The 16,961-nt window shown below is 49.8% G+C and overlaps 1 protein-coding gene across 1 annotated transcript in view; it reads right to left on the reverse strand.

The window, feature by feature from the left end:
* The window catches only part of LOC144180364 (uncharacterized), a 56,122-nt gene extending 45,300 nt beyond the window's left edge, over positions 1–10,822 (reverse strand). The window contains exon 1 of the mRNA XM_077708726.1: positions 10,523–10,822. Within this exon, the coding sequence (XP_077564852.1) occupies positions 10,523–10,797 (275 nt within the window). The 5' untranslated portion in view covers positions 10,798–10,822. The remainder of the gene's footprint in view (positions 1–10,522) is intronic.
* Between the last annotated feature and the right edge of the window lie 6,139 nt (positions 10,823–16,961).

Below are 16,961 nucleotides of genomic sequence, written 5' to 3' on the forward strand. Positions count from 1 at the left end.
GTCCGTCCGTCCGTCCGTCCGTCCGTCCGTCCGTCTGTCTGTCTGTCTGTCTGTCTGTCTGTCTGTCTGTCTGTCTGTCTGTCTGTCTGTCTGTCTGTCTGTCTGTCTGTCTGTCCGTCCGTCCGTCCTTTGATTCAGCCGCTCGGCCAAATTAAGGCAGACGCTGAACGAGCCGTTTATATAGGCACATCCATTTGACATCTAAATCTGGTGGCAATATTCATACTCGCCAACATTTCTGAGCAAAAACAAAATATTGCGCATATCTGCGGCAAAACATCAATACATAGGTGATATTTCCTGTGTTTCTTTATTAAAACACACATGGATGCTTGATTAAAAGAAAAATACGCCCAGAAAAATACAAAAGCGGTCGCCCGCGACACTAGTCGTCCCGGCGGCATTGCAAGAAGTCAAAAGGCAACAGTAACGAAACGTTCCAGTCGATGGCGCGTGCAACGCCCGTGTAGTAGTCACCAGTGACTTTAGATGGCATAGAGTCGGGTGCCTCGATTCAGGCGCGTCTCCGCGGAACGGTGGCGCTGGCATCGAGGCACCCAGCGTGGAGCAACGGGACGCAGGAAATTTGGATTGAATTGAGCGAATCTTTAGCGTGTTTCTCGTAGGAAGAGCGAAGTGGGAGAGGAACAGCATGAGTGGTGAGCTGGAAAGAGAGTGGAGGCTTTTACTTGGCAGGAGCGGCAGACGACTTGCGGCATTTGCAATGAAGTGAGCCGATACGCGGCCAATTTTTCATTGCATGTTTAGTTGTCTCCAGCGAGAAGTATATACGCGTACGTAGGTCGACAATTCCCCGCATTGCAACTTCGCTTACCTATGTTCGCGCTTCGCGGTGGCATCTGCTGAGAGCAAAAAGCCCTGAGTATATGAGTACTCGTCCGGCACCTCGGTTACAATCCCGCTCCCAACATTTGGCAAGAAGAAAGCTTTTAGATCCCGATTGGGCTGTTGCTGTCAGGCTGGATAAACATAACACCAAAATTGCTTTTATATTCTTCTAACCAAGTTATGCATTGAATGAAGAGTAGGAAATGATGCCGCTTCTCGAGAAAGGCCGCCATGGTTGATCCTGCTCCTACCGTACTCCCTTTACCAATGACACAATGGTGCAGAAATGTGCTGCGTTGTGGAATAATTGCCGTCATCACTGAAATTATGTCTAACGTTGTGCGCACATAAGGCCCGACGCGTCACCATCGGCATTATCATCATTACTTGTCCTTCACGTCTACTACATCTACTTGTATTTTCTTTAGGTTGGCCAAAACACCTCCCACGGACGGTGAGTGATGTTTTTCGCTTTTGACAAAACGAAGGCTCTAGAGCCCTTGACGAGTGTTGACTGGTGGATTATTTTGTATTTAGATGTCCTTCATGCGCAACAAACAGCAACAGGACACTGTGTCATGCATCCCTTCTTTACGACCTGTGCATGAAGGATCTCTAGAGCCCGCTAAATAGTCAAACAATGATTTACATGGGCTAAACTGCTCGGTGCAGCTACAGTTAATACTCCGGTCAAATTCTCTTCACTGACATTTTCGCCATCACGCTGTTCATTCGCACCCGATTGATTGATTGATTGATTGATTGTGGGGTTTAACGCGCCGACGCAACGCAGGCGATGAGGCGCGCCGTAGTGGAGGGCTCCGGATTAATTTTGACCACCTGGGGATCTTTATCGTGCGCCGAAATCTCGTACACACGGGCGTTTTTGCTTTTCGCCTTCATTCGCACCCGAAAGGTCGTCATGCTCTCAATGCGCATGCGCACTTTGTCATTGGGTCTTTGCTTTGTTTAGCTCCCGTTTCGCGGCAGTGCCCCAGAGTATGAAACAGACGCAAGGAGGACATCATCAAAATAATGCATGGCGGGCTTGGGCTTGCCTCGGATAGGCAAAGCGCCCCGAATACGCGTTTTAGGAAGCAATATAACCCTAAGCTTCGCTGCTTGTTGGTTGCGAATATTCAGATTTCTTGAATATTCACTGCAGTCAAAGCAAATATTAATTATTACTTAATGAAATATAACTGAACACATATATTCACGCATTCCCACAGACAATAACAGCATGGCGGGGTTGGGCTTGCCTTGGATAGATAACGCGCCCCGAATATGCGTTTTAGGAAGCAATATTAGTCTAAGCTTCGCTGTTCGTTACTTGCGAGTATTCAGATGTCTTGAATATTCACTCCAGTCGAAGCGAATATCAAATATTATTCAATGTAATATATAAACAAACACATATAATCACGCATTCCTAGACAATTACAGCATGTACGGTTAACTAATCTAGCCGAGCCGATTTCAATGCTCTGTTTTTCTACGGTGATCGATTCTTGATGAACAAACTCATTATGCTTGTATTTACCAAGGATTTCACCCTGAATTCGTAGATAAGGCCTAATTAAGGTAACGAGCGCTGTGAATCGGTCTGCAAAACCGTTAGTTTCGGAGAGCTTAGCCTCCGAAACGATAAAAGAGCACCCATTCTAACAGCACCAAGGTATTCGGCCACTGATGAGATGTAATTGCTGGCCGTAAGGAAGGATCTATAGGCAGTGAAAAGTTTACGCCAGTGCAGCAAGGTCTTCACGATGAGAGGTCCAAAGTCTGCCGGAAAGATATCTTGCTTCGCCGTCCTCTAATTAACTACCTCGGTGCACAAAATCCTAATACGTAACATCTTGCTATAGACGCGAGGACCGAATTTTCAGCCTTTTCTTTTTTTTTAAGCTAGTTTGAAGCGTCTTAGATGCCACGCTTCCATAAATAAAGTATCTTGAAAAAGACAGCCGCATTTCATGTCCTACCTAGCAAGAGCTTGGAAATGTTGAAAGCGCCTTTAGGGGTAATTCTGAGTAAGTCTGAGACGTTCTATGTTTCGCAATGTTTTCGCTGCTTCCGTTCCGTATACCTCGTTACAATGCCTTGTATCGCTACACTGGAGCCACTAGCGTTAGTTACAGGTCCAGTTAGTTTTTCTGACCTTTCACGTATGCTTTATGTGAAAATAAAGTCAAATGCAACGAAATTAAACTTTAAAGTTTAAACAGTGGCTAGGTTTGCCCCTATCGGTAGATTGCACTTCAGGTATTTCGAATACATCCCTCTCGGCAGCGGAAGTTGTTTTGTAAAACGGGAAACGCCAAAAAGGTGAGAAAAATTACTCCCACCTGCCCTCGCGGGAACCCCTGTGTAGATGCGACGCATAGGGGGTTCCGTTGTTGTTTCCGTTAGGTTGATTCTCCCATCGCGTGAAACGTGCCGTGAACCCCCTGCCGCGGCTATGACGCAACACAATCCAACACAATCCACTTTAATCCAATCCAATCCAATCCAATCCAATCCAATGCCGCTCGCGAGAGAGTGTTCGCTATCGGAGAGGAGAGGGGGTGAGCGGCGGAGAGCGCAGCTCACGCGGCGAGGAGAATGGGGGAGGGGTGTGGACGGACAACGACAACGCCGTATGGAGGGACAAGGCGAGTGAATGAGATGCCGTCGCATCTAAAAAACGACCATGCACGGTGGATCAGCGGCTAGGGCATTCCGCGGCTGACCATAAGGAGGCCGGTTCGACTATGGCCGAATCGGCTGTTTTTGTGACGGAGCCGCAAAACGGAAACGCGTGAGCGTCGGTATTTTTGCACGTACTGAAGATCCCTAGGCTCTAAGAGTTATCCGTCGCCCTCCACTGCAGTGCGCCTCATTTGGCACGTTGCACTGACGTTGGCCGTCCGAGCCGCAGCCCTGTTTTAAACATTATGGTGATGTACTTGGCATTTTTTAACTGGGGGGCTATTTAGGCTTTCTTCTGTTCGTGCGGATTGTTAAAAGGAAATTCCGCTCGGCGAAGTGGAGAGGGAAACTGCCTGGCCAAAAAATGTGAGGGAAGGTCGCGAGGAGGCAACGAGCCAACGAGCAGGTATTGGGAGGGCGCGCCTCAAGAAAAAAAAAAAAACGCTTCCCGTACTTGGAATCGAACCTGGGTTCCCCGAATTAAGAAACCGGCGTCTATCAGATAGCGCTATCATCGTTTTTAACACGGAAGTGATTTATTCCGGGATTTACGAAGACTTTAGTTACGTCATATACGTCACGGAAGTGACGCCAGTACAACTAATTCAGCGGCCTGTAAAGGGTGCACCCCTGCACACAGGGTCTTCTTGCGGGAAAGCAACCTTTAGTACTAAAGAGTGCGTTATACTTCGGGTTCGTTTTCGGGTTTTATATTTTATCACGAAAGGGCTTTACGCCGCGATAGACCAAGATTTCACTGACGTCATATCCGTCACAAAAATGACGCCAGTACACCTTTGGCAAAACGACCCGCCAGCAGAACGTCGCTCCCCTAGCCCACCCACAAATCAGCCGCCCACCCACAAATCATGCACAGCTGCAGATCTCGCTGCACATTTCACGTTCATGTTTTACCGATTCCTATAACAGAGGAATCAACCGCAGTTTTATTGTATCGCGCTATCATCGTTTTCGGGGCGTACCGCATTTCCTTTGGGTCCGTAGCGCGCGCGTTGGCGCTACAGACCCAAAGTCTTCAGACTTTGGCTTCAGACTTTGGCAGTTCGGATTTTGGACTTTAGAAGGATAAATTGTGAACTTTGATTTAACTCAGTGTGCATAGAGAAAGCGTCGTTTTTAAACCATCTTCTCTTAAGAAAGGGGAGGCCAAAGAGAAGCCAAGTTAAAGCTTGTGAAGTCCTCCAGCTTCGCTGTTTCCTCAGTCCTCGCATCCCAATTGCTAAGGTGGCCGATTTTTTTTATAGGAAAGAACACTTGTTCGTCCCTGTCTCTATACACCTAACTCAGCCTACGTAACTGTTACCCCCCTGGTTAATTTACCGGCATCCACTTTGAAGCATCACGCCACCGACACCCACAAAAAGAATTCATATAGTGTAACGGCCTTATAATAAAAGTGACGAAGATTATGGTTTGTTTAAGCAGTGAATATCGGAAGACGTCAGTGGCAGATTTTGTAGCCGGCCAGTAAGGCTGAAAATTAAAAAAAAAAATTAAAGCCATTACACTCAACGTGAAAGCTACCGGAAGTGCAGAGCAGTGATTCGCCATAATGGGCTGTAGCGCTTTTATCCGTTCACTGCTACCACCCAATGCAATTCGAATTTCCCGCCTCCGGAGTGCTCGCGCGCTCCCTGCCTGAAACTGCGCCAGCGCGAGTTCTGTTCTTTTTGTGCTTGCTGTTCCTCCCGCTCGTACGAGCGTTGCACTGCCACTTTTTTTTTTTTGCTGACTATCGTAAAAACCAACTCTGAGAGCGTTCCGAGCTAAATGAACGCGGGACCTGATGGTTAATTACGTATATTTTGCCTCAAATGTACCTACATTTTTCTCTGCGCTGAACAACGCGGACATGTATGACAAGCGCCAGCGTTTTACGAGTTTCGAACGCTTCATCACCATCATCACCACCAGCCTATCTACGCCCACTGCAGGGCAAATGCCTCTCCCATGTATCTCCAATTACCCCGGTCCTGCGCTAACGGCGACCAATTTATCCCCGAAAACGTCTTGACGTCATCTGCCCATCTAACTTTCTGCCGCCCCCTGCAACGCTTGCCTTGTCTAGGGATCCACTCCGTCACCCTTAATGACCAACGGTTATCTTGCCTTCGCATTACATGCCCTGCCCACGTCCATTTCTTCTTCCTAATTTCTAGTAATGTGTCCTTAACACGCCTTTGTTCCTTGACCCACTCCGCTCTCTTCTTGTCCCTCAATGCACCTATCATCTTCCGTTCAATTGCGCGCTGAGTCGTCCTCAATTTAAGTTGAACCCTCTTAGCGAGCCTCCAAGTTTCTGCGCCGTTTCGAACGCTTATGACTATATAAACCGCTTGGCTTTCGAAGCCCCCGGGTTACGCCACGCCAACAGCCGCTACGACGGAACGCAGTGTGGCTCTGCTTGGGCCCAGCGACTGAGCTACGACGACAAGGCGAACCCTTAAAGTGCTCTGAACTCAACATCAGTTCCTTTTCACTCTGTGAACAAGGATGAGCAGCGAAGCTGGACGCAGGCCAAGAAGTGCCCGAAACAGCAAGTGTTTGTTTCTGAGTTGCGATTGAGCATACATTCTAGCTAATTAGCCGCAGAATGAAACTTGGAAGTACTACAGTTATATTCTAGGGGATGAACATGGAGCTTTCCGTTTTCCATCTGCGCTGTAGGCATGCTACTGTCTGTGTAACACACAAATTGAAACCGCTCGACCACCGAGGACAGCAGTCAGATCCTCACAATGTCCTCGCAGCAGAGCGGGTATGGCAAGGGTGAGCGCGTAAAGCCAGGGTTACGCGTGCACCCCAACCTCTCCCCTTCCCCCCCCCCCCAATGAACTCAAAAGCAGCAACCGATGTATGCGTGCTTATACGTGAAAGACGCCGGCCATAACGTTGTTCCCGAAGCCCTTCATTGAGCTGTTCGGGAAAAACACCGGTCAAAACGTTACTCCAGGAGCCCTTGAAGAAGTAAACATAAAAGAGGCCGCAGCTATAGTTGGTTTTGGTACAGTGAATTTATATATTATCGTTATTGGCTCACGTCGGTGTTCCAAGAAGGCAAGTTGCTCTTCATCCGGAAAGGATTTGAAGTTAGTCGACGAGGTGGAACGTGAGGCGGCAAAGGCGGTGGCTGCAGGTTTTGCAGCAGTGGCTTTCTGTTGTTATAGGGGCGAAGCACCTTAGGGCCTCGCGCCTTCGGTGTCTCCTGTCGTCGTCTCTTGTAGTCACGCTACTAGAACACCGAGACACTCGCTTTCCAACGCCTCGCGCTAGAACGCAGCGGGTACTAAAACAACACACCTGGGACGCTCGTTTTCCGGCGCCACGCACTAGAACGCTTCGTGCTTCTAAGACATGAGACCTTTACAGCCAGCCTGTATACCTCTACGGCCCAACTTTTTCATCGCCTTGGGCAAAATTACAGCCAGTTTGTATCTCATTCAATTGCTTAAATCCGGTTCAAATCAAGAGAGGGCGCCACCGCCTCAGCAAGCGCGCGATTGCTCCTTTAACCGGCGCTTCTCCTGCGCCGAATCATCTCGCGCCGTGTGGCAAGAGACTCACAAACTTTGAATACACTTATACACTGCATGCCTCGCCCCTTCCTAGGTTTCACGTCAGTGGAGATGGCCCAAGTTTTTTTTTTTTTTTTGCGACTATTCGCGCTTCTGTGCACGTCGACGCTCCTTCAATTCCCGCTTTTCCTCAACCGAGCGAACGAGAGTGAATAGTGCAACAGCTGATAGGGAGTTAATAGTGCCACAGCTGATGACCGCTCTAGCACCGTTATAAGCCGATTTCACAACTTGTGAACGAGGCCTCGGTGGTGCGAGGGGTAGAAAACTTGTGAAAGAGGCGTCGGAGGTGGCGAGGATGAATTAAAGGGTGGTGGCAGGTAAATCGTCAAGAATCCGCCGAAGCCCCAGCGTACACTGCAGTCAGATTTAAAATTCAAAATGGAGCGGCCACAGCGGCATCTATAGAGAGCAACGTGCCTACAGCAAAAGTTTAGCTTAGGAGCCAAAACCGCCATTTGAATAAAAAGCGTAAAAATTACTCCCACCTTTCCTCGCGGGAACCCCTGTGTAGATGCGACGCATAGTGGGTTCCGTTGTTGTTTCCGTTAGGTTGATTGTCCCATCGCTTGAAACGTGCCATGAACCCCCTGCCGCGGCTATGACGCAACGTGGCGCGGCTATGACGCAACACAATCCACTTTAATCCAATCCAATCCAAATCCAATCCAATCCAATCCAATCCAATCCAATCCAATTCAAATCTAATCCAATCCAATCCAAGCCAAGCCAAGCCAAGCCAATGCAATCCAATGCCCCTTTTTCGCTATCGGAGAGGAGAGGGGGTGAGCGGCGGAGAGCGCAGCTCGCGCGGCGAGGAGAATGGGGGAGGGGTGTGGACGGACAACGACAACGCCGTATGGAGGGACAAGGCGAGTGAATGAGATTCCGTCGCATCTAAAACACTATCGCCACCCTATACATATCCACAACTGCATTATGTGAAGTCACAAGCAGTAACAGAAGGGAATTAATGGAACTTAGTTACTGCAGCGTTTCTCTGCAAACGCTGCAGAGTAGCCTGGACACAAAAAAATAAGCGTATATGGCAGCTTTTTTTGAGCACGTGCTTCAATCGGCACATGATCACTGCCAAACAGGATGCTTAGCCTAAAAAACCCCTAAACACATTTTTGAACCTTACTTTAAAATATAAAATGCTTTCAGAACGTATTCTAGAAGCACCAGTCAGTATTTGCAATGCGCCGTTCCACATTGCCTCAGCCGATAATATCCTAAGCACAGCCGAAATATATCCTAAGCACAGCCTGCCTGAAACACGAACAAATTACGGTATGCAGACGTTACAATTTGAGACCCTTAGCATGTTGAACAGGGGATATATATGCGTTGATTTTAATCAGTCTTTTCAAAGTTGCAAAGGTGCATGCAGAAGGTTTGTGGTTGAAAATGGTGTTGTGTATTCACCGGGATAGAACTGTGATTATTAATTTGCTTGCAATGTGCCTTGTGTATCTACCAAAATCTGCGCATTGTGGGGCATTTGCGTATATTTTAAATGTATGAATCTGGTTGTTTTATTTCATTTTAAATGCCATGTAACCCGTGCCTTTGTTACGTACTTGTAATGTACTTCTTGTATTTGTGCATGATATGGCATCGATTCGGTTTCTAAAAGTATCTTTTAAGTTCTATTCAACGTTAGGTTAAATGTTTGAATGTTCTATTCCAAGCACTATGTGTCGCGTGTCTTTTGTTACGTGCTTGAGAATACGTTGTTCTGTATTACCTTCTACGCTAAACTGTAGGGGCGCAGAGAGTTTTTTTAGCATTCCGACTATGCCTCTGCCCTCTCACGGATACCATCTGTGGAAACAATCCTGAATAAAAAAATTACTCCTCTATGCCGATCAGATAATTGAAAAACTTTCTCAAGAGCTTGTCGTTTCTGGTTTTGGCATCGTTTGAGTGCTCAAAGAACATCATTTGACCTTTGTCGGCTTCCTTTCAGTTGCGACATTAAACGCATCCAATGGCCAGTAAAAGCTTTTCCGCGAAGCAAAGCGGAAGCTGGAGCGAGCAAATCACTGCAGCGAGAAAATCAGGCAGGGCCGCTTTGAACTGGAAATAACTAAATAGAGCTTTCGCAGCGCTTTCAGGAAGGAAGCAAAGGGTGAAAGCGTTTATGGGAAGTGCTTCAGGGCCCCTTAAACACCAAAGAAGGTAGGTGTTTCCGGAGTTATAATTTCGATCACGTGTTTGCCCCTGGCATTCAAGTGTGGATTACAAGATTTATAGAGGCACGGCTTCTTACAGAACAATATCTGCTACTTATCCACAGCCAGCGGCAGAAGTGAGATTGGTTCCGGCGGTGTCACATTGCTAAGCAGTAGCCGAATCAGGACACAGTGTTGCGAAAGCATGTGCATCCTCCATGTGTGTGGTGACTGACCAGCAACAAAGACAGCTTGTCGGTTTAGGTCGCCTGCCTCATCGATTTCATGCGGGCGTGCTCTGTTTCTTTTCTTGATGGTGACTGCTTCGCAGTCGCTGCGCGCGCGGGAAACAAAGCGATGATGTGAAATAATGCGGGAAGGCATGAGGGATGGTTGGACATGGCGCCAGGGGCAAGCTTTTTTCCCGCTTTTAGAAACTGCTGCTATCCTTCAAGCCCAATCAACTTCCTTTCAGCAGCAGTTGTCAGTGATCTACTAGGATAAAGTGCGATATACAGAGCTCCACGGGGATTCTCGGGGTCCATTCGATCCCGAATGAAAGTGATACAAAGCCCGAGACGCGAAGCTACAGAAGCGAAGATTTCCCCGAAGGGCGCGCTAGTCGCGCGCTACTCGGGAAGTTGGGCGAATTGTGTACACAGTTCTAACCTAATCTAACTTTAGCTGGTTCTAATCTACTCCTAACTCAATCAAGGGGCTCGGGAGCGGTGCATGGGTGGGAATTTCCGCACGAAACCACGAAACGGGGAGGCATTAGGGAAAAATCAAAAGGGAGTCTAGTGAAATTGGCCAGGTTACTTTAAACATTCAGCTTAATTGCTAAGTAAACCTGAAAGAACTCGCAACATTACGAATTTTCTGGGTTAATCACACATGTCGGTTATAAGGTGTACTATTGAGGTTTTTGGATCTCAGCGCTTCCGAGGCTTACCACCAGGGCGCTACGCCGAAGTTACAAAAGAGGACGCCATTTTGAATAAACCGTCCATTTGCATTTACTTTTTCAACGAGAGCGCAGGTCTCTCTTTGGGCCTTTCGGTCCCGTAACCGTCTCGGCACTACATAAGGGCTAGTGGATGCTTTTAGTGGGTTTTGTTCTCGGACGGTAGTCAGGCAATATTTTGGAATTGGCTTCAGCCTCCTTGTATGCACTGGAGAGAAAGCACGAGCGGCCGTCGACTTGCTCACCGTCCTTCAGGAGCCGCCGCCGCATTGAGGTCGGCGAGCGCCCTTCGGCATCCGTCGGTGAGACACGGGTCCGATGTGTCCCTGGCATAGCCGAGCTTCTGGAAGAGGATGCCGCCTCCGAAGACGACAAGCGTGGCCAGGGTCACGAACACGCCCTCGGCGGCCAGGAAAGCCGGGCAGGGCACGCTCATCTGCGGGGCCACGGGCGCAGGGCGTAGCGGCGCCAGACGGCTTTTGCGCTGGGGCCGCTCGATGCTCAGCGAGGAGCTCGTCATTGTCGCAGAGGAAGGAATGAACGCACAAGGCGGCAGTAAACGCAGAGGGGAACGTACGAACACGGTCACTACGCGAAAGATGATGATGACGCCGCGGCCGCCGCCGCCGCCGACGATGACGATGATAATGATGATTGTTAATGGGGTGACAAAACTTCTGTAAAGCACATTGTCGGGCAAGTTAAATTGTAATGTAGCAAACCATGTTCGGCAAATAAGTGTTGTTCCTCTCTCTCGTATAGCGCAAAGAACAAAGACGGAAAATTCACGCATCTCCACGAAGTGAATCATGACGAGTGGGCGAAGCACTGGGGATCGTTCTTACCGTATATAACCCGTGGCTTTGCCCACTCGCGCATGCAAATGAGTGACAACGCGTGTGTACAGAATATACAATTCCAATCCAATCCAATCCCATACAATTCAATTTAATCCAATCCAGTTCAATCCAATCCCATCGAATCGACAAAACTTCTTAAAAGCACATTGTCGGCAAGTTAAATTGTTCACGTTGCAGCGTTGGACAGCGGAGGAACGGCGCTGGAACGATGGAGCGGAGCGGCGCAGGCACCGCGTTTTATAGCGCGCATAAGGGTGAGGGGACGCGCCGGCGCCAGTGCGTCTGCCGCGGCTATGACGCAACACAATCCAACACAATCCACTTTAATCCAATCCAATCCAAATCGAATCCAATCCAATCCTATCCAATCCAATCCAAGCCAAGCGAAGCCAAGCCAATCCATTCGAATCCAATCCAATGCCCCTCGCGAGAGAGAGGCATCGGAGATGAGAGGGGGTGAGCGGCGGAGAGCGCAGCTCGCACGGCGAGGAGAATGGGGGAGGGGCGGACGACAACGACGCCGACGACGGTGCATGGACAAGGCGAGTGAATGAGATGCAGTCGCATCTAAAAGAGGTCCTAAGGCGCTTCGGCCCTAAAAGACGACTGGACAAGCTCTCCGCCGCGCTACAGGCGCCACTGATCGCTTGTCCTGTCGTCCTCCCTTGTCGTTGTGTTAACCACGCTATAGACCGTTTACAGCGCGGCGTTCTGGGCGCGGCCATGTTGGCCGGCGTGACGCCATTCGGCATGGCTGGCCTTTTCGAAAGCCTTTCTCGCCGTGGCCTTCGCTAGCGCCCGTGCGCATGGGCGAACAACGGCGGTTCTCGACGGGCGAATTTAAACATTATTTTTTTTTTCAAGGGTTGCTATGAATGGGGGCTTGTCCATCTAGGTAGGATGTGCTAGCACTCAGAGATTACTTCGTCACAAAATAATCCCACATAAAGGTTGTTTCATCGCTGTTTTGAATGGCGTTCGCCACCTAGTTTCTTGTTCACGCATTTCGTCCAAATAACGCTGTCCGATGGCTTCCGTTTCTTTTTTTCTACTTCTACTTACTCTCTTACAGTAAACAAATAAAAGACTAAGAGCTGTAACACGGTGTAATAAAACACAATTAGGGATGTAATAATAACGCTTTTTAGCTTCTTTTGGAAGCTTTCTTTTCCGGCCTGCGCTAAAATAGTTGGCCGTCGACCCACTACATTATGAGTATGAAGGGCTGTGAAACAAAGTAATCCTGCATGGGTGTGGAAGTTGTATATTACTCCTCTACCGCTTCTTCATGTTTCGACGTGCGATAAAGACGCCGCAGCGCTCAGCTTTGCCAAGCGCAGAAATTGACCGCAAAACTTTTCAGTGAATACCATGTATAATAATTTCCAAATGGTGGTAATTATTATTATTATTATTATTAGTAGTAGTAGTAGTAATAGTAGCAGTATGACGACGACGATCGTTATTAGTATTCTGTTTGTTAGTATAACTTTTGTTGTGGTTGTTGCTGTCGTTATGATGACGAGAGAGAAAAAGAGAAAGGGAGAGAGAGAGGAAGCAACTTAAGAATAAAAGAAAGCGCAACGCAGCTATAATGAAGCGCATATACAGTATTTACCCGATTCTAACGCGAAATGTTTTTCCTTAAAAATATGCCGAAAAATCGCATGCGCGTTAGAATCGGATACGAAACCGAAACTGCCGAAACAGCGGAAATTTCGTCCCACCCATCGCCATCGACATCTCAAGATGGCGCCAAAGCTTCTAGAAACGATTTTACTTCCTCCATGTTTTTCGGCGCCGAAAGCATAGGCGCCGAGGCTTTTCTGTCGGCGTTCACACAAATCGTCAAATCGTTCTACTTGCGCGCTTGATAACAGCAGTGGCAGAAGCGGCTCTCACGCGTTCAAAACGAGCGGTCGGCTGAAGCGTGCGCCTCTGGAGAAACCCGCGGGATGGGCGTGCGAGGCGTGGGCCACGATCCCATCGACCATGGTTGAACGTTCGTTCAGAAGTGGCATCGCGAACGCGCTTGACGACACCGAGGACGAGATGGCCAGCGGAGAGCGACGAGGAGTGAGATGAGTGAGATTACTTCGGGAAATAAATCGCCCGTTTCTCTCGAATTCGTTTTTCTTGCTCAAGTTTCGTGCGCGTTACAATCGGAGGTGCAAGTTTTTTCGGTTTTTTAGACAGGAAAATCGGGTGCGCGTTAGAATCGGGGGCGCGTTAGAATCGGGTAAGTACGGTAGCTGGGGGGGGGGGTATAACAAATATTAAGTAGTGAGAGGAATGTGGAAAAGAGTAATGGTTCCTGGCCCCACATTTGTGAATGCAGTACTCTGTTTAAATCAGGCGCTTTTTCGTGCCTTGAAGTGAACCAGAGAACGGTAGGACGTTTGACCTGAGGAGCGCATGGTAGAACAGCTAACGAAACAGTGCAGGGAGATATGGGCTGGGCGTCGTTTGAAGTTCGAGCAGCTCAGAGTAAAATACGTTTTGAGGTGACGTTGAGAGCAATGGATCAACGCAGGTGGACAGCTAAAGTTTTAGGTACCTATATATGAAAAGCGTGGACACGCAGTGGCTAAGGAAGACTTTAAGGCTAACAATGAAATACGGAAAGAACAGAGCCGAAAAGACAGACAAGGTAACCAAAAAAGAAGCAAGACAAATAGAAACAAATAAATAGAAATAATGGAAGCTAAAACGTCGTTAGAGATGCACAGGGCAGAGAAATTGGACATCAGAAAGGAAAATTTCTACGCCATGCCAGCGGAAGAAATCAAGGTTGTAGTGAGACCGAGAGGTGGTCTTGATATTCTCAAGGCCGGTACTACCAACGTGGCAGCAGCCATCGTGGCGGCGGCAGGAATCGAGAACGTGGCGGGAACTCAAGATACGATATGCCCGAACACCCAGCAGAATATCATGGTTGTAAGCACTCCTAGCGAAGAGAGAGCGGCGAAATATGCCAGAATCCAGTCGATTAAAGTACAAGGCAGGGTTCACAAGGTTGGCGCTTACCGTACGGCACCCCACGACACTGTGAAGGGCGTGATACGTGGCATACCGAGAGGAGAGCGCCAACGAAATAGACCGAAACATTGTGAACGATCGCAACCCGCTTGCAGTAGGAGCCAAACGCATCGGCAGCATATCGACGGTAGTCGTAGTGTTTCAAGGCGCCAAGGTTCCGCGGTTCGGGCGCTACGGCGTAGCCCTGATCCCATGCAGCTTATACAGAAAGCAGATCGAAGTGTGCAGAGGGTGCGGCAAGGTCGGCCACCGGCGCGACGTGTGCCCCACGCCGAACATCCGCACATGCCTCACATGCGGCGCTACCAACCCCAAGGAGGATCATCGCTGTACCCCCGAGTGCAAGCTGTGCGGAGGCGGGCACCCAACGGGCGACCGCTTTTGCAAGGGCAAGTACAAGACCGTACGTTGTTCGCCGCCGACGATGGGAGCGTCGCAACGCCGAGGAGCAACAGCTACCCTCGGCAGGCTCGTTCCCGCGGCTGGGAAGGCCACGTTCACCAAGCGCATCGCGGACTCCGTCCCGCAGCCGTGACTCATCAAGAAGAAAAAGCAGCTGTGACAAGAGCAAGCGGAGCAGCAGCCGCTAAAGGTCGCCATCAAGCGATCGCGTGAGCTGGGCTGACGTGGCGATGAACGGCAGCAGCAGCGCTAACAGCAGCAGGAGCATGCCGAATGCACCGCCACCTAGGAGACATAACAACAACGAAGAAATGGATCGCCTCAAGGCAACAAACGAGTCGTTGAAAGCAACGAACGAATCACTGCGAAAGCGAAACACCGAGCTTGAAACCTCGATCAACAACCTGACCAAAGAAATTACAGAAATAGGAAAAATGCTCCTAGCACCAAGACCAGCCACCAATACAAACTCCGTGATCATGGCCGCGCCGGCCCCGGCTGCTACATCTACAGCACCGCAGACTGAGACGCCAGCACCGCAAACTATACCTGAAACAGAAATGTCGACAGACGAATTCCAAGAAGAAACGGCGGCCGAGCCAGCGCCCAAGAAGCGCACGCTCGAGTCGATCGGCACGGGAAGTGAAATCGCCCAGTTAGAGGCAAGACTCGAAGCCCGAATAGACGCCCGATTCACAAAATTGGAGGCGCTTATTGCAGCGACCGATGCACGGCTCGGTAAACTCGAGCAACTAATCGGCACATCCTTCCAGAAAGTTCAAGCCAAATTCGAATTCATCGAACAGACGTTACTCCCAATAGTGAGACACCCGACGTTCGCACCAATGTTCACGAATCATCCTTATACCCAGGAGCAGCAACAGCCCTTTACACTAGCCCAATCATGGCCGCCAACCACACAGCAACAACAGTAAAGCCACGGTCAGACCTTACGGTCTGGCAGTGGAATTGCCACAGCTACGACAACAATAGGGCGGTGTTACAACAGCACCTAGCAGCGGTCAACAAGAAACCGGATGTAATTATGCTCCAAGAAACGGTCACGAAGGCCCCATCGCTTCCCGGGTACAAAGCACACATCAGTCCCGCAGAGGGACGGGGTGTGTGCACCCTTGTCCGCAAAGGGCTCACCTTCGTGGAACATAAAGTCGAGAAAGGAAGAGTCAAAGCCCAATACACCTTCATTGAAATTATCCCGAGCAAGCAACGCAAGGACAGCCTATTCCTGTTCAACATCTACAGTAACCCCAGGCACTCACTTCAGAAGCTTCGTTCACTGTTTCATCAAGCAAGCCCGCGTGCCAAAGGCAGCATGCTCGTGATCGGCGGGGACTTAACACGCCGCACACGGCATGGGGATACGTCCGCGACTCGATCAAAGGAAGATATTTGTTGCAAAGCGCTCTAGACAGTAACTGCGCTCTCATCACGGACCCAGCCAACTCCACCAGGATTGGCAACTCCGTAGCACGAGATACAACACTAGATCTTACTTATGTGAAGAACGATCCTTTGGAAAATATCACGTGGGAGAACACGGGAGTCGACCTGGGGAGCGACCACTACATTGTGGAAATCACGATACCCGGCCAGCTCCGGGGTAACACCACCTAACAGAACTGGACGTACTGGGACAGTTTCCGCCAGAACCAGCCCAAGGAACGTCCCGCTATTAAAGACATAGGCGAGTGGACCGCCGAGCTCCGCGAAGCTGCGCAATCGGCCACCAAGACGATCGAAACGAACGAGGAGGTCGTCGCCATGGACAGCCGCCTGGCCCACCTGATCAAGGCCAAGCGTTCCATCCAAGCGCTGGTTTGGATGGAACGCTTGGCCTTGATCAGGTACAGGGAAATCCTCGAATGGTATCGCGAACGCCGCCGGGTATTCCCCCCACCACACCGAGATCTCACTCGGCGGGAGGGGGTACTACTCAGGCAGCTACAAACTGAAAACGTTCTCACCCCCGCGTTGGCAAAACACATGTGTCCGGAACTCTATGAAAACGACACGTGTAGCCTGTGCAACCTGGACAGGGCCACGCTGGCCCATGTGCTGTGGGGGTGTGGCAAAAGGGGGGCGACGGACAGCGTGCTGCCGCCGCCTGTGAAACACTGTGTGGGGTCGGGGCATCCCGAAGAACAATTACGGGCCGTCCGGCAGCTCGAGGCTGCGCTGGCCCTCCAAAAGCGAAAGGGGGACACTCCGAGTAGCAATAGGAGGCGGGCAACCTAGCCCCGAGGTCTAGGCCCGGGTGCCACCGAGGTAAAGGTGGTTGCTAGATAGGGTGAACCCCGCGCCCTGCGCGGCCGGTGGGAATCCCGCATGCTGGAACGAAATAAAGGTTATTCTCTCTCTCTCT

The sequence above is a fragment of the Haemaphysalis longicornis genome, unplaced genomic scaffold (assembly GCF_048455015.1).
Source record: "Haemaphysalis longicornis isolate Haplotype H1 unplaced genomic scaffold, Haemaphysalis longicornis Haplotype H1 scaffold_4, whole genome shotgun sequence".
Taxonomy (NCBI): Eukaryota; Metazoa; Arthropoda; class Arachnida; order Ixodida; family Ixodidae; genus Haemaphysalis; species Haemaphysalis longicornis.